The sequence below is a fragment of the Gavialis gangeticus genome, unplaced genomic scaffold, assembly GCF_001723915.1.
Source record: "Gavialis gangeticus isolate Ggan-Ray unplaced genomic scaffold, GavGan_comp1, whole genome shotgun sequence".
In the NCBI taxonomy this organism is placed as follows: domain Eukaryota; kingdom Metazoa; phylum Chordata; order Crocodylia; family Gavialidae; genus Gavialis; species Gavialis gangeticus.
In genome coordinates this window covers 128,514,508-128,532,484 of record NW_017729032.1, presented here as the reverse complement: position 1 = coordinate 128,532,484, position 17,977 = coordinate 128,514,508, and the positions used below count along the sequence as shown (strand labels likewise).

Sequence of the window (17,977 nt, the reverse complement as noted above, 5' to 3'; positions counted from 1 at the left end):
TGCTGCTGGGTGGGGAGGGGCGATCCTTGCTGCCCCCCACATCCCCAAGCTGCATGGGGGGCTCTGCCATGAACCCCCCACCCCCTCCCTCGCTCCCCCAGCCATGGCTGCTCTGTCCAGCCCAGCTCCTGCCCTTTAAAAAAAAAAAAAAAATTAAGAAAACCCCGGGACACACTGCTCCTGCAGCAGCCTCGGGGCTTTCGTGGGCTCGTGCAGAGCCCCCCACATGGTCCGGTGCAGTGGGGGGCAGCAGGGATCTCCCCCTGCCAGCAGGAATGGTGAGTCCAGGGTTTTTCTCTGTGTTTTTTTTTCTTAATGGGTGAGAGCTGGGGTGGGTGGGAAAGCCATGGGGGGGCTGGGACAGTGCGGAGGGAGATTGGGGGGCTCATGCAGCATGGGGCAGTGGGAAACAGCGGGGATAGCCCCCTGCCCAGCAGCACCCAGTGAGTCAGGGCTTTTTTTTTTCCACAGTGCTAGCGTTGGTAGAGCGGGCAGGGGATAGGCCTGGGTGATCCGGAGATTTGGCAGTAACCAAATCTCAGAATTATATTCAGCCAAATTGATTCAGAACAATGATTTGGATCACCTTATCAAATCACTGTCCCCAAATCGGAAGCAAATACTAGCCACTTCACAAAGGCCTATTGGTTACCTTAGTTTGTGAGGGGTAATGAGGATTATACCAATAAAAATAAGAAACAGAATAAAAATTGTAAAGGTAAAAAGATATCCATTTCAATTTTAGTAGTCTTTGTAAACATTGTAAAGGCATATAGTACAGTGTTACTTTCATAATTTACATTCTAATTAACCATAGTTACTCTGTCAACATTTTCTAAAAATATTTCCCTGTAGTTACTTGCTTTATCAAACAGTTCAGATAAGACTTTTTGAAATACTAAGGTTATATGATCCACCCGGTCCCTAAAACTTAAAAATGAACTAGTTGGGAAAATGTTTTAAACTTTTCCTACTAGACATAAGAATTACTTACATTTGTTTTAGTTTACAAACTTAAAGGAAAAGTATAACCCAAATCACTAAGTAAAATACATCAAACATTATATATGACAATGAGATATTCGGTAATTTACAGCCTGTAATACCAATTAGGAACATCTTTTCCAATCCAATGTAGTACTTGACATATCATGCCTATCTAGTGTACTTACATATCTCTGTGTGTAATAGAAACAAACCAGTCAAAACATCTATTAGATCTTGGTAAATAATATTAATTGTCTATTTTCTATGATCAGTACTGCATACAAATGGAAGGAAGGAAGTTAATTATGCCTTCAGCCTTAAAATTTTGACTCAGTAGAAGCACCCACATCCATAAGACATTGATTATTATAAGAGGTTTAGAGCTGTAGTACTTTCAGGAATAAATAAAACCAACAAGCTTGTGTTCACCAATTCAAAAGACCAGGGTTGGTAAAATGCATATATATTAAAATACATATAGTCAGTCCTGTTACTCTCTACACAATTTGAAGATTAGAGCTATAAAATCCCAACTATTTTTTCAATATTTATTTTACTTTAAATTTTCTTTATACTGTATGAATACATTTTAGAACTCTGCTTTATTCCCTAACAATAGCAGCTTTGGGTTGTTGTTTTTTTTCAGTACACTGGTGTTATGCAAAGACTTTTTGAGGTGACTGTGTTGTCTCCCTGAGAAGTGGCATTTCTTCCTCTTCTTCTTTGTCTTCTTTTTTCTTTTAGAAAAAAAGATGATCAGGTAAGATAAAGAATGGGAACAAAATAAAAGTGAGAACAGAATGAAAATGTGTTGAAGACTATTCAGTCACTGCATTAAACGTTTTCATGCTTATAACTATTATGTGCTCTGTACTGTTGTCTTTTCCTATTTCATCTGAATCCTTTCTATAAGAAAATAAATTTCTAGTGTCATGATGGAAATACATTTTTTCAGCTGAAAACCAGGTTCCTTCGTTCTGAGTCCTGCATCTCTCTAACAGACTGAACCATGATCCCTAATTCACAACACAGTATTACAGTTTGATATTAAAAGAAACATTGAAGTCTTTTTATTGCTTAGTCATACTTTTGAGATGTAATCACTAACTTTTGAAAAGAAAATATATGTATTTTTTTTTGCTCTGAAAAATTCAAGGGCTGCCAAATTTACATGTACAAAAAAGAAAAGGAAATGTAAATAAATTAGGGAAGTCCCAACACTTGTGCATTTTTTTCATAATTCAATGTGAATTTCACACTGAGCATTTCACCACTGGAAAAAAAATAAAAAGTTTGTTCATTCCACTGCATTGTTTGTATTTACTGTTTTAAAACATATATACTTTTTTGCCATCCTCTGAGTGTGTTTGGCTGACTCCTGTCTTCCATACTAAATAACTGACTTTCCAATTCAGTTGACCTTTCGACTCCCACTTTGCACAAAAATAGTGAAATTCAATGGATACCACGTGACAGTGTAATCTGTTCCTAAGCAGCAAGTCCTAATAGAATACAGAATTGGCATCCTAAAAGTTAACGTTTAATTTGCTTTACTTTTAAGATTACTAGATAAGTGAACATACATAAAACAGTATGATGAAAGTACATACAAGTTAATATATTTATTCAAAATAGCAAATCATACAGTTTATCTTCTCTGTTTTTAATTTTTTTTTATAATCTTAAAGAATATGCATTTCAGAGTATTGGAGTATGAAGACTAAATAACCAGCTTACTGACACAGAAGCCACAAAATTGTGTGTTTAAAAAATGTGCTCTGTTCTAGCAATGGGATCAGGTGTCGTAACTTCTGTCATTGATCTACTGTATGTGGCAGATAGTTATTTAAATCTCAGTTAGACAAATATGATTCTCAGACAAAAATTAAAAGCATTAAGGTTTTGATGAGCAACTTACAGCTTCTCTTGTTATTGGAGCCCTGACATAATCAGAATAAATAGAAGGGAATCAAAGGTCAAATGAAATATTTCACAAACACTATCAAATTCATCAGAATTGTTTTTGCCAAATATTCAACTATATTCTTTTTTCTTAATGTCATTATGTAGCAACACTGAGATTGGAAAAAGTAGATTATGCAAAAAAACTGCTTTTGTGCTACTTCCATCAAGCACTCTTTAAGACTGATTTTAATTTCACTATAAACATTTGACTACAAGCAAAATTCCCATGAACTCCAATAGGGTTTGGGCTAACAACCATAAGTATTTTATGGCCAAATTCTGTTCCCATTGAAGCAATATTAGATTTGTCATGGGCATCTTTAGGAACAGAAGCAGGCCCTTGGTAGGGTGCTCTGAAATACAGATGTAGTCTGAGTATTTCTAGTGGTTGCTCTATGTCGTTCGCCTTGCATTTACGTGTTCTAGCAGCCTAAAAAACAAACAAACAAAACACATGAAACAACCCTTAGTCCTTGATGTTCTTTGTTGTAGTTAAGGGTATTCTGTCCCAAGCCAGATTTCACATGCATTTCCATTCCATCCTTCCCAGCACTCACAGTTCCCACAGCTACATACACCATTGCCTAGAACAGAGCAAACGGGATAATTACCATAATTGAAATGTACTACATTAAAATGTGTTGTTATGGGAAGTAACAAGCCATAATAAAATAGTTTTATTGTCCCTTTACATATTTTTCTGTAGAGAGAGCACTTTACATTTGATTAAGCAGCAGCCAAAAACCTACGCTTTCAAACAATTAATGACATCTTTTCAGCAATACCATCAGCAGAATAGTAAATATTGTAATTATGCCATCATGATTTGCACCCAGCTGTTTGTGCTTTGTGTTCACACCGCACCTCAAGGTGTGAGGTAAAACTAAAGCTATTTTAGCTAACATTTAAAAACGCAGCAAACTGAATGGTAATACAAACAACGCTTTGTGATTCTCTGATACAAAATGGTGTCTTTCATATTTTTACTAAGGATGTATCAAAATCTGTTTGTGATAAGAAGGTATTGTCCTGCTTTGGAGAAGGGAAACTGATGCATGGAGCATTAAAAATGATATATTCAAACATTGCCTTTTGATGCCCAGTGTAAGACAGCTACGTCCTGGTTTTCATTAATTTCAATGGAATTGTGGTAATCAGCACATCTAAAAAAATAGGTCTCTAGGTACCTCACAATGTTGAGCACCCAAATGCAAGGAACAGTTGTAAATTTAGTCATCCAGGTGATCAATGACAGATTTGTGAACAGAACCCAGAACACCTGATTGATTATATTTCTCACGTTGTAATCATTAGAGATTTTTCCTATCCCTCTCTACTTAACAGAGATGTTGTTCTGACCTCTACTATTGTAGGTATTAGTTAGCAGGAGAGCACTGCTCAGCAAAGAGTTTCCTAGGTGAATAGACACACAGACTGTGGTCTAAGATTTTCATTCTGGAATACCCACCAAGTTAATATAACAGTTCACATGTTTCTGCTTGTCACTAGATTTCTCTCTCCTTCCCCTGCTACAAGAAACTGTTGGAAATCTGTTCATTTCCCTTTGCATCTGCCATCTAAACCCTCAGACCTAAGATAGGTGGAACAGGTTTAATCAGCAGCTATCATGTTACAAGAAAGACTGTCAGACATCTTAGCATCCCTGAGAGAATTGTGTGGATACAAGGGAACTGTATTAGCAAACATGGCTGTTATTCTCTTTGTAATATAAGCACCTGCTCACACTGTATTACCAAAGATTACAATTTGAATGCATTAACATACATCTATTATAGCAAATTAAATAAGAAAGGGGCCAGCCATACAACTTGCTGAATTACTAATATTCCATATAGTATATTCCATATAGCAATCTATATCTATATCGCTATAGATATATATGGATTACTATAAGGAATACACTATATGGAATATTTGTTATATATCTATTTTTTCCACGAATAAATGGACAAATGCAGTTTCCTCCTCTGACTGAATGTCACAAATGATTTAGTTTTTGTAGTTCATGCTTTGGTTTTCAATTCTTATTATGAACTGTTAAGTTGTGCCAATTTATCCACAGTACACAAAGAAGCATTCCATTAACATCTACAATGATTTTTAATAATAGGAAAGTATGACATCAATGGACAAAGAACAGCTTGGGTTTTGTCTCACTTCAATTTGCATTTATGCAGTCAGCTTCTCAAGAGCAATTAAGGGTTAGTCTGTACTGCACCTGTGCAAATGAGACCATCGTGTTTGTCGCAGTCTCTGTCATCACATTCACAGAATTCCCCTGAAATATACCATTCCTGGGGTGAACAGATGCACTTTCCACAGTGGCAGGAACCTGAAATCACAAAGATGATCGTTTGCAGTTACAATGCAATAACCCTTTTCAGTCTGGGATATAACATGTCAGACATGCACACAATTGCTATCTAGCAAGCTATTGTCTAAAAGATGATAATCAAGATAAAAGCTTATTGAATAAAAAGGTCCTTTAGAGGTGAGTTGAGTGTGAAGTGGTGTTCTGTCTAATGCCTTGATTTTGCTATTTCGTTTAATCATGACTCACATTTAGAGGTTTTTCCTTTTGTTCCAGAAATCCACAATCACGCCTACGCTTCCCAGTAGCTATTCTGCTTTGTGACTAAAGAAGCCAAAATCACTTGTGGGCTAACAGTAGTGAAGTTGATAAAATTGTTTCCAGAGTGAAAATGGCCCACTATGACCAAGGCACAAAGGACGAGATCCACAAGTGGATATAGGCACTTAAGTAAAAAGTGGTTCTTCAAAGCCCCCCACTCCTTCAACTGAAGCTGTTCCACTTTGTACAGAACTAAATATTAATGAGGCCAGAGGAAAAACAAAAAAGTGTGAGCTTGTGTAAATGACTCTATATCCTAGTGGTTTAAACACTTACCTGGGAGGTAGGCCTGAGTCCCTGTCCCTGCCCTAAAGAATATTTCAGAGGTTTCAGAGGATCACAGAATCGTAGGAAAGCAGGGCTGAATGGAACCTTGTGAGATCTAGTCTGGACCCTGCTCAAGGCAGGATTGTCCCTTACAAAACCATCCCAGCCAACTGTCTGTCTAACCTGCTCTTGAAAATTTAGCTAGCCTGCCCAATGCTTGATCATCCTCATTGTCAGAAAGTTCCTTCTAATCTCCAACCTAAATTTCATCTGCTGCAGCTTGGGGCCACTGCTCTTAGTCCTGTCCCCTGTGGAGACAGAGAAAAGCCCATCTCCATCCTCTTGATAATTGCCCTTCAGGTATTTGAAGACTTTTATTAAATCCACCCCCACCCCCTTTGGTCTTTTCTCCAAATTAAATAAACATCATTCTTTCAGACTTCCCTCATAAGTCTTACTTCCAAGCCCTCTAACCCACATTCAGCAGAAAAACTAGCCAGTCTATTTGGGAAAATGAAGCCCGCCTGAGTAACCCATTTCTGGGCTTCTCACTGCCTTACTCCCGAAAGTCCAGTCCCTTAACAGGATTCCTCAGCACTCTGTCTCTCTTTCTCCCACTGTGTGTGATGGCTCACTTTCTCCACAGGGTTCTCTCTCACAGCTGTGCATCACATTGCTTTCTGTTCCTCTGCCACCTTTTCCATTTCCAAGCAAGTCCTTATCTTGTTCTTCCCATAACCACATGTGGATGATTACTCCCCGACTCCCAGGTACTAGCCTTTCTGATTACGAGTTAATTGGTGGCTCCCTTTTTCCTCCTTGCCACCTGCTCTCTGGCTAGTATTTCTTATTTTGCCCTTTCCTGACTTGCAGAGTGACCATTATGAAGAATCTGACCCTTTTTCATAACTGGAGCTTCCAGTTCCCTGTTACATTAGGAGGAAGAATTTTTCAACTCCCCATGCAAAATATAAAGTTGCATAGACCTTCAAAAGAGCATGTGCTTCTAAGTGATTTGGACACTTTTGAGCATCCCGTTATGTCACCTTATTTTAAGGGTTTCTCCTTAATTACAGAGTGCCACAATGTATATAATGGCTGTAGGAAGCACATAAAAAGATATATTCCTACTCCCTTATACATCAAACAGTGTAACAAATTGAAGTCTCAGGATGCTTACAGAAGGCTCATGGAGACAACAATCATCTCTCTATTAACTTTACTGGGTTTGGGATCAGTCCCATAGTAAAAATTCAAAGTAAAAGTTTTCCTTCAGATGCTGGATGGTGTATATTAATTGCATTTTCCCCAGAAATAATCTCTTTTGCTACAAATCTTAGAGTTCTTTGATTAGTACACTCAATTTCTAATTTATTAAAACTTCAAATGAGCACAGCTACCAAACCTTATTGTAACTCACTAAATGATCTATTTATAGTAGAACAAGCTGAGTTAATGTACTAACTAATGTACCGCTTTATTTTAGGAAAATGTTGCCTGTAACAGTAAACTACTGGACTCTGCAACTAAATACTAAGTGACTTATAGTTTTAATGCTTGGGAAGTGCAAAATTCATTAAAGCACCTATTTTTTCTGTGGTATATTATAATTGTCTATTAAACCATGGATATTAGAAAATAATGTCTCTACTTCCAAATGTACATGGTCCATTACAGAAAGAGGCAATTGGGGCAAGTACATATGGTAAGAAAATCTCATACTCACAATAAAAATAAAATAATTTATAATCACAAGACATACTTGAGATTAATATAAGCCAGAAGTCCCTTTTTACAAAATCACCTACAACTCACCAAACTTTTGATGCTGAAAAAGCATAAGCTGATGCCAATTTTATCAATCAGAAAAATTTAGAAGAAAATCATCCTGTTAGAAACCTGAAATGACCCATCATAAAGACAGGTGTCTTAACAGTATATGCAGAAAATACAACAAACATAATGTAAAAGGAACCAAAGGAAAGGAGGCTCCAAAATGTAGCAGTCCGCTACAAGAATAAAAAAAGTGAAGTCTCTTTCTTGCAAGGAATGTGCTGCTTTGGGAGCCTCCTCATTTTAATTAAAACAGTCTAATTAACTAGGGGTAGCTCCCTTGGATTTCTAGCCAGGGCCTCCCTGATCCTTTTTTGGCTCATCAAGTCAACTGAGTGTAGAACAGTTTCAGCAACCATCTGCAGTCCTGTATCCACTGCTGATGAAGCAGCAGCCTGGTGGGTGTTGCTGTTTTCATTGGTGAGAATTTTTACTACAAGTGATGCAGTTAGCGAACAAAGGTTTTGCAAAGTGATTAGTAATTTTGGTGGTCAGCCTGCCCTATATTAAAAGGACTTAATTTTATTAAAGTTTCAAGCAGTCATTCTGTGAGTGTCAGGACCTTTTTATAAATTTGAAGGTAGACTCCCCAAAAACTGAAATACCCAAAGGAGGTTTGGCTATCTTGACCATGATTCCTATAAAAATCTGTCAGTGTCTATCAGTATGGACGCTCTGATCCTTAGGAGCATAACTTTATGCTCTCTTAAAACTTTGATTACATGCAGGGCTGGGAGGGGGGCTCAGTGTGGTGCTGCACAGCCCAGCCCAGCCTGGGCATGGGAAGCAGCTGTCACTGAGCTGCAGCTGCTGAGGAGGGCCCCACTCCCAGCCCCACAGCCAGGGCTGGACCCGCTCAGCTGTAGCTGAGGCAGCCACACAGTGGGTCTGGCCTGAGCTGCAGGGGTCGGGACCTCCGAAGTGGATGCAGCTCAGTGACAGGAAAGCTGGTCCCTGTCAGTGAGAGCAGCTTGGCCCAGCACACATGGGCAGTGGCTGGCTGGACAACGGACTACCCGGGCCAGCTTGGAGGTGCCACAGGGGCTTATGTGTCTGCAGCCAGCCCCCACGGTGGGTGGCTGCTGGGCTCTGGGCCTTCTGGTACCTCTGAGCCAGCCCGGGTATCCCGACCAGCATGCCAGGACATTCTGCTTTCACTGACAGGGCTCAGCTTCCCTATCACTGAGCTGCAACTGCTGAGGAGGGCCTCACCCCTGCGGCCCACACTGTGGTTGCCTTGGCCAGGGCTGAGCAGGTCCAGCCTGGGCTGCAGGGGTGGGGCAGAGCCCTCCTCAGTAGCTGCAGCTCAGTGACAGCCTGCCAGGGCCTGGCCACATCCCTCCGTCAGCTTAGCTTCTCTGTGGAAGGGAAGGGAGGGCTGCTCTAGCACCCCAAGCTTCTGGCCTGAGCTGCTGCAGGCATGTGCCTGCATTTCCAGAATGAAAAGTGGATGTCTGTCCACTTGCAAATCTGTTCTATCTCTGCAGGTTAGACTAACCTGCAAAGATTAAATCATTTCGAATGTCTGTCTCTAGCCTAAAAGGTCTTTCTGTGTCTCAGTTTTTTTGTCCTGTGCCAAATGCATTCTTGCCGAATGTGAGAGAGGAACAGTGGAAAAAATCCCTGGTCATACCCAGTTCATTCTCCCTTTCAGCCTCCACACACTGCCATTGCCTGTCCCTTCACACACTGCCATTGTCTGACAAAGGATACCGGGCAAGATGGGATTATGATCTGATCCAGTAAATGGCAGTTCTTACATTCTTATGAGGATCTTGCCCCAAATTTACATTCTAGGATGAAATATACATGGTCTGGCTAAGCTGCTTTCAGAATGGGGGTTGGGAAAGGAAGCTTAAAGCTATCCATATATATAGAAAAAAAAAACAAATGTACAAGGCATTTGCCTTTAAAAGTGCAAATAAATTATTTAACTTTTATAGTTGTTTAGAATCTGAAGTAGCACATATCAGTTCACCTTATATTTTTATAATGCAAATCACTTTGTGACTGACAAAGAAGAATTTACGTATTGGCTAAAACACAGTAAATCCCAAATGACATCAGTCTTTAGCTGAAACCATGGTGAAATTGTCCAGTTCTTCTGTTTTGGTCATTTTGTCCAAGTGTAGGGAATTTCCTCATTTTCTATAATACTGGGCCAGTTGCAGAAGAAAAAAAAAACACCGCAAAAGAATCTCTTTCCTTCCTAAATGTATCGTTCAATGAAGCACTGCATTCTTATTCCCTATATCATATACAGACAGAAAACTAAATTGCCATTCCAGTGACTTAAAATTGCCAAAGAAAGTTGGCCTAAAGCCTGCTCAATGTCATTTACATCTCATTCTCCCAGAGTACATTATGGGGGTGAAGAAGTGGCATAATAAGAGTAGCCCAGGCCAGAGAGCACTGCACTCCAGCAATCCAGGACAATAGAAAAGGTCACCCAGGAGGCCATTCCAATGGTGTACACTCGCTACACTAGTGACTGGCCTTCAGCCAGCTTCAAGATCATGGTGCTATTTTTTTCCCATGAGTCTCAGCTGTGTTGCATTTTATAACTAGGTTTATCCCACCAGAGATAAAAAAATCCTCTTTCCAGTGACATAAGTTGTTTGTTTCTACTCTCAAAGACTACAAGATATGATAGTGTAAGACTGATGCAGCTGTGATGATTCAGAAATTATGCAAGAGGATTTCTCAGGATGATCGCTTTTATTGAAAGAACTATGTAGTTGGGATAAAGTTAGACCAGCTTTTGAATGCAAGACATTCTTCCTTAGGTTCAATTTTATCCCAGCTACACAGTTGGTCCAATAAAAGCTGTCACCTTAGGAAATCCTTGCCTCTTGCAGACTCTAAGATAGGAATTTTAGAAGCTTCTAAAATGTATTCTCTCTGTATGCCAAGCCTGGCCTCATACTAAGGCAGACTGGACTGCCAGCCAGCTGAAGATCTATATTAAAAATAGTATTAATAAAGTGCTGAAAATATCTAATGGGGGAATACAAGGAAGCTATGGGTGCTGCCAGGGGCTAGCTTTCCACTTGCACTAACTGGGCAGAGGAAGACTGGCACAGCCAATGCTGCTGTTGTTGAACATAGTCCCCTCTAGTGCCATAAACCAGTTCATAATAGTCACCTCTCAACACAAGCCCAAAATAGGTACATGAAATCCCATGATGTTACTAAATTGCACTGGAGAGCAAAGCTGATAAGTGCTTGTGACTGTGGCACATATGCAACGAAGTGAGTGTTTTGTCAAGGTTATGAGCATTATGAAGCCAATAATAACAGCCTTGTAACAATGGATGACTTGAGAAGAAACTGTTATTAAACAAAAACCCACTGCAGTCTTCCACAACGTGATCATTTTTATCTCCCAGAACACTGACATAGGGTAGCTCAACTACCAATGCTTACCCTTTCCTGAGCACAATATGCCATCTGCTGATTCACACAAACTTCTGCTCTCTTCCTCTGTCATGTTACACTTCCTTGGATGCTGACACAAGTTTCCAAACCATCCAGTTCCACAAATACATTGACCACAAGAGCAGGTGCCATGGCCTGTAATAAGAAGGAAAGAAATGATGGAAACAAAAGAAATTTTTACCTGAAAAGAATATTAATCCTTCCAGGTGCCTCAGCATGTAATTGCCTGACTGAACTGCCAGGCAAGGCTTGATCTGAATCACATGTTGGTATAGCATACCTATAATCAAGGCCACATTAGCTTCTTCATTTACCTTCTTCTTGTGCTAAGCAAAATGAGACAATAATATGCTGAAAGACTGGGATGTGGCCTCTCAATTCCCCATTGCTGCTGCTTCTGTCCAGCTATGACACCCTTCAGTCCTCCTATGAGCTAGTTCTGGCAGAAAGGAGTAGCAATTCACCAAAATACTCTGGCCCTTACGAGAAGTAAAGCTAATAGAGAGGGTAGAGAGATCATATCAGCTTAGGGCCTAGCAATGTTAGCTACGTCTACACTACAGAGTTATATTTGGGAAAGGCTGGTGAGGTAGATAGATGTTTGGCTGACTTCTTAGACGACAAGTAAGAAAGGGGCTTGCAAGGGTGGTAGGTGAGTAGAGACAAAGCTAGAGATAGGGAAAGAAATAGGGAACATTTTTCCTCTTGCAGGCAAAAAGTGCTAGAAAAGGAACAGTCTTTTCTTCAGTCCAACCACACTGCGTAATTCACACTGGCCCTCACACCATCACCAACAATGACAGTCACACACTCCGGTTCAGCAGCTGAAAAATGTGACTGCTACTTCCTGCACTGCTGAATGGAGGGAAAGGAGGCAGTCCACAGATCACATCATGCAGCAAAGGTGACTTCAGTGAAAAGTATCACAATGAGCTCCTTTCACAGGCATAGATGGACCTACATTTTGGAGGTAAGGCATGAAGTCCTAAGCAGAGAGTGTAGGAGGAAAGATGAGCAGGAGGACAGCAAACCCACAGGAATTCCCTGAAGAAAGGATAAAACACAGGAAGAAAGGGAACAAAACATACAACAGAGGTTGGAGGATGTGGGCAATGCAATGAAGGGAAAAGCAGATTAGCTAATATAGTTAACAGAATAAGCAAGGGAGAAAAGGACAACAGAACATGAGTCAAAGGCCTAAAAACTGAAATAATAGAGGCATCAAAGATAGGAGAGGGGTTTTTAGTCCAAAGAAAGTAAGCAGTATAGAAAAAAGAGAGTGAGCTCTATACTGTATAGCATTTCTGAAGTAGCAAAGGGGAATTCCCTTTATCTAATATATTTGGAATGCTTTGAACAAGTACACAGAATTGATTATAACAACATAGGGTGTTTACAGATGTAAAAAAATCCCAGCAAAAATGGCGCTTTGCTTTAAACTCCATGCAGCTCACACCAAGCCTAGTGCATGCCCAGAAGAGGCATCGCATTAGTTGGACCTGGCTCAACCAACATCTGTATAGATCAGGCACCTTACTGGGTTTTTTGGTGCTTTTATCTAATAGCTGATTGAATCAGCTATTAGATAAAAGCACCAAGAAGCCACACTGAAGCACACAATCTATACAAATGCTGCAGAGCTGGAGCAAACTAATGCTCTGATTCTTCTAGCAAAGCTTTTTTTTTTCACATCTGTGAGCCACCTAATAATGATTAATTAGGGCAGGATTGCTGGTTGTGAGAACAGAGGCACTAGCTGGAGGAATATGCTGGTGGAATGTATGTCAGGTGAAAGCAGAAGAGCATACCAACACTTTACTTCTACTAAACTGTGTAATTACTCTCCTTCAACTTAACATTAAGCAAAATAGAAAGAAGCCCAAAGGAGGCACACACCTTGTACTGGTTGAAAATGGAATTCTTCAACACTTTATTGATAATCAAATTATTCACTAGTTTAAACATATCAGTCTGAGGTCTTAGAGCAGTTTGTATTCACAGACATAAACACATTTAGGACAATTTTTGTAATCCAGTCACACAATAATTACTAGAACATTTACTGATTGTTCTCCATTTTGGATCCTAATAGCTGTATAAATTTAAATGCCCAGTAACCATGACATGGTTCATGTTATGTTAGTTATTTCTGGTTAGCATTTGTCCATGTATACTTAATGTGGGTTTAAAATGGTACCATTCGTAGTTCATATTTATATTTCATGAAAAGTAATAGACCTGATATCTTTCATTTTAAGGAAACTGGCTTTCACCATTTCCAAAAAATATTCCATCCCCTAAAGCTTTCATGCTATGTGAATATTTGCTAAAACTCTGATTATTTTTAATGTTTTAGCTTCATTACAGTTAATCATAGTTATTACTATCTATACATGATCTATAACATGTGAAAACCCAAAAGCATGTAAAAGTAATATACACAGCCAAACACAACTTCCTCCTTGATGAGTTTACAATCTACAGTAAACAGAATTCATATGGAAAAAGCTGAGGGAGAAGGGAATGAACTGAATTGAATGGAAGTTGTTAACACATCTGAAGGTCAGGCTACAACTCATAAATACTGATTGCTACTCAGTTTTAGGACTGCATTAGAAAATGTAGGTCTATGTTTCTACCAAATTTGACTAAGAAAACACACTTAAAAAACATGAACCAAGAGTTCATTTGCTGCAATAGCTCTGAGATATGTAAATTGTATTCATTATAATGGATACTGACCAAAAACCTAAATATGATAATTTACAGAATGTTTTGAGCATTAAAATTTCCAGGTACCCATTCAGGAAAGACAGAGTTAGTTGCAGAGGCAAACGGTATATATGCTATTAAAGGCACCATTTCTTGTTTTAGTTACTCAGAATTATAGGACCTCATGCAAATGGATCCATGTACTCACAAAGCAAGCCTGGAGTAGATACGGGAAAAGATTTATTACAGATCATGGAATGATACCGGAGAGTAGCCTGAGTCCTTAAACACCAGTCTATTATGCATGATTATGGTGGACTTCAATTTAGGAGACTTACCAAAGAACTCATGTACCCAATGAAAAACCATTCTTTAACAGAAAGGTATGGTACCCACTACTAGGTAACTGTCTCAGTCCTCAGTGTGACAAATGTAGATGAATGAATCGTTTGACAGGAAGGTGTCAATAGCAAGTGAAATGGCAGCAAACAAGGAAGTTTGGAAGCAGTTTGCTGGGAGCAAGGGGAAGAGGAAGAGGAGCCAGGCACCAGATCCTGATCTGGGAAGGAAAGTAAGCCAGGGCTGTCTCTGCATTTGGCTTCCTGGGGTGTATCCAAACAAGCACGCATGTGCAGTATGCAGTGCTGCAGACCCATCAGTAGCACTGCAAACCACACATGCCGCAACTTAGGGCCAGGGACAGACATTACAAATAAACTGGTTTAAGTGATCAGAAACTGGTTTAAACCTGTAACAGAACAGACATTCAGTGCACATAAACGAATCTGAAAATGGCTGAAACCAGTTTGAGATAAACCTGGTTGTATGTAGTTATCAGACTTAACTTATTTGGCTCAAACTGGTTTATGCAATGTCTGTCCCAGAACCTTTGCCAGTTCGAGTTAAATCACACTGTGGGGGAGAGCGAGTATCTTCCTGGCAAGGGGCTGAGCTGTGGGCTTGGGCTGTGCACAGCAGTGCCAGGGTGTGGAGCAGGCCAGAGCCCTGTAAGCCCCTGCAGCACCAGTGCACTCCATGACAGCTCTGCCGGCCCCACAATGCAGCCCCGCTGGGAAGCTGTGTTGGGCTCCTGCCCGTTGGGCACTCACCGCTTGCTGCTCCATCTGTCATGTGGGGGCAGGGCCCAGCCCCCGTCGCACATTCTGTGCTTGGGCAAGCTCCTGAGCGACTTATGCAGCCATTGGCCCCGAGACTTGCACTCCTGGAGGAGCTAGTGGATGCCCCGCCTCCATTATTTCCTCCCAAGCTTCAGCTGCGGCCGGGCTGGGCAGATCTCCACTGCAATGCCAGTGGCCAGCCAGGAGGGAGCTGGCTCCCAGCACAGAGCAGCAGCTGCTGGACTGGGCAGATCCTGCTGTGGTACAAGTGGCTGAATAAGCCCCTTCCTGATGGGAGGGGGCTTGCCCCAAACACAGAGGTCACTTGCACTGTAGCGGGGTCAGCCCAGCCCAGCCCAGCCCAGCCCAGCCCGGACGCTGCTTTGTGCTTTCTGCCCACCCTGGCCGCTGCTGGCCCAGGGCACAGAGCGGTGGTGGTGGCCAGGCTGGGCTGACATCTCTACAGTGTGAGTGACCTCTGTGCTTGGGGCAAGATTCCAGAATTTCTACCAATATTGTATCAATATGCAAAGGTGACAGGCAGGATGATCTGATTAGCCTGACATGAAGCCTAGGCAAGATAATGGAAAATAAATTAATATAGGATTTAATTATCAAAATGCAAGGGGTTATTAGTATCACAAGATCTGTTCTGTCAAACAAACCTAATTTCGTTCTTTGAAAATTACCAATGTGGTTGATAAAGGTAGCTGAACAGATGTGATACATGTTATAATTTTATGAAGTTTTTGAGTCCATTTCTGATGACTTCGTGGTTTTAAAAAAGTTAGTACTGTGCAACATTAATAAAGCACTTGATAAGCAGATTAAGAACTGACCACCAAACAGATAGCCAACAGTCATCAAATAGTGCTGTTTCAATAGGGGCCAGTTGCATACCCAGTGCTACTCAATTTTTTCACCGATGATCTAGGAAGGAAATATAAAATAATTGCTGGCAGAGTATGTGTATGACACTGTTTGGCATTACAGTAAATGACAAAGGCAAAGCAGTCACAGTGTTTTATCTGGATGGTTTGGTAAACTGGGCCCATTCAAACAAAATCTGATGCAGCCAAATGCAAAGTTAGGAATTCAGGATCAAGGTCTGTATGCCATATGTACAGTTTGGAGAGAATATCTTAGAAAGCAGTAGCTCTGTAAAGGCCTTGGAGATCACAGTAGACAAGCAATTCAGTCTGATCTTCCAGAGAGATACTGCAGCAAAAGCAGCTGGTGGTATAACCAGGGCAGTCATACATAGGAGCAGGCAGGTAATTTTATCTCTGTAAAAGTCACTGATTAAACTGATCTACTGAATACTCCACATAGCTTTGGCATCCTTATTTTAAAATGCTGAAAATTTGAAAGGGGTGTAGAAAACTGCCAGAATAATTCACAGAAATAATTCAAGGGCTAGAGAATTTGCCATACACAGAGAGAGAGAGACTTGAAGAGCTCAATCTAACTTATCAAAAAGAAGACACAGATGACTTGATTATAGTGCATAAGTACCTACATGGGGAGAAAATTTAAAGTACTAGAGGACTCTTTAAAATAGAGAAAAACAAAACAAGAACCTACATCAGGAAACTGAAGCCAGACTGATAAAGATGGGAAATAAAGTGCAAATTTAACTGTGAGTGATTAACCTTTGGGACAATGACCAAGGACTGATGGATTTTCCATCTTGGAATGTCCTCAGATCAAGATTGGATGTCTGAGTCAACATCTTAATGAAGTATAAGTTACCAGGGTCTTCACCCATGATGACTTGGGTGAAAGTTAAAGATGTGGGCTATACACAAAATCAGACTGGATGCTCTAATGATCTCTTCTGGCTTTAAACTCTACAAATAAATTTAAATGTTGAAATAGCCATTTTAGAAGTCAGGTGGAAAGCAGGACAGGGTGATACTCTAGGGACCTTGTAACATGTTGCACTTTGTGCTGCTCAAATATTGATCTGTGTTACTGCTAGTTCAAGTTTGGAGCAGCCACACCTCAAAGTTAAAAATCTTCTCTGACTGTCCCCCACCTGCACAGCTTTGACTGTAAATAGGGGCTAACTAGGAGCTACAGCTCTGAGTCGCAATTACAGAGCTGGTGAGCCAGGACAGGCTTCTATCCCTGTCCTAGGTAGGGTGGTGTGAGAGAATGGGGAGAGGGGGCATGAACCTGGGAGGTGAAGAGTTACTGGGATGGGGGTAGGGAATGAACTGAGAGGTGGAAAAGGAATGGGGGTGGGGGAAGGGTGGTAAAATGAGGGAAGTCAGCCACTGAAGGATAACAAAAAGAAGTAAAAAAGATAAAAAATAAAACAAATAAAAGGAAGTAAATTAAAGAAGATCTCATGTTTTACTAAATTGGGATTTGGGACTCAGGTGTAGGGGGTGTTGGTAATGCTTCCTGGGGTGGCTGGGAGATGGGAGAAATGAGGGAATGCTCCTTTTGGGGAGTTACTGCCCCCCTCCCCCTGAGAAGGAAACCCCAACTTATGGGAGCTCTGTAGGCTGTTTATATGGGGTTGCACCCCTGGAAGTGGGAAGGTCACACCCCAGCGGGCAGGTGGGATAGTTGGCTTGGTACCAGAACTGCCTGCTGGGCAGCAAAGTTCAGGGGGTGGAAAGATTTCCACACAGAACAGGAGGGTGAGGCAGAAACACTGCATGCTGGGGTACTGGAGGACTGCAACTTGGGTGGCTCATGTATGGGGACTGGCCACACATTAATGGAATATGAGCTGGGTAACACAGATCAATGATAAACCTGCCTGGGGGTAGGCATAACTTAAAGTGTGCTTAAAACTAGTTTTACATGTTACTGTGTGGACAATCCAGGGGTTAAGAGCTCCAGGAGCTGCCTAAAATTAATGTGTAACAAGGCCCTCAGATTGAAGTATGAATTAGGAAAGGGGCATGGTGGGAAGAAAGAATGCACTGGAGGACTGGAAAGGAGTTGGATAGAAGGATGGAGTGGGGTTAGTGGAAGTTTTTCAGAATCA

General features: G+C 40.8%; 1 protein-coding gene across 1 annotated transcript in view; it reads right to left on the bottom strand.

The window, feature by feature from the left end:
- Positions 1 to 710: 710 nt before the first annotated feature.
- The window catches only part of ITGBL1 (integrin subunit beta like 1), a 391,746-nt gene continuing 374,479 nt past the window's right edge, over positions 711 to 17,977 (bottom strand). Inside the window, exons 9-11 of the mRNA XM_019525130.1 lie at positions 11,132 to 11,278; positions 5,192 to 5,305; positions 711 to 3,536 (exon numbers count right to left, since the gene is read on the bottom strand). Coding sequence (XP_019380675.1) covers positions 3,445 to 3,536; positions 5,192 to 5,305; positions 11,132 to 11,278 — 353 coding nt within the window. The 3' untranslated portion in view covers positions 711 to 3,444. The remainder of the gene's footprint in view (positions 3,537 to 5,191; positions 5,306 to 11,131; positions 11,279 to 17,977) is intronic.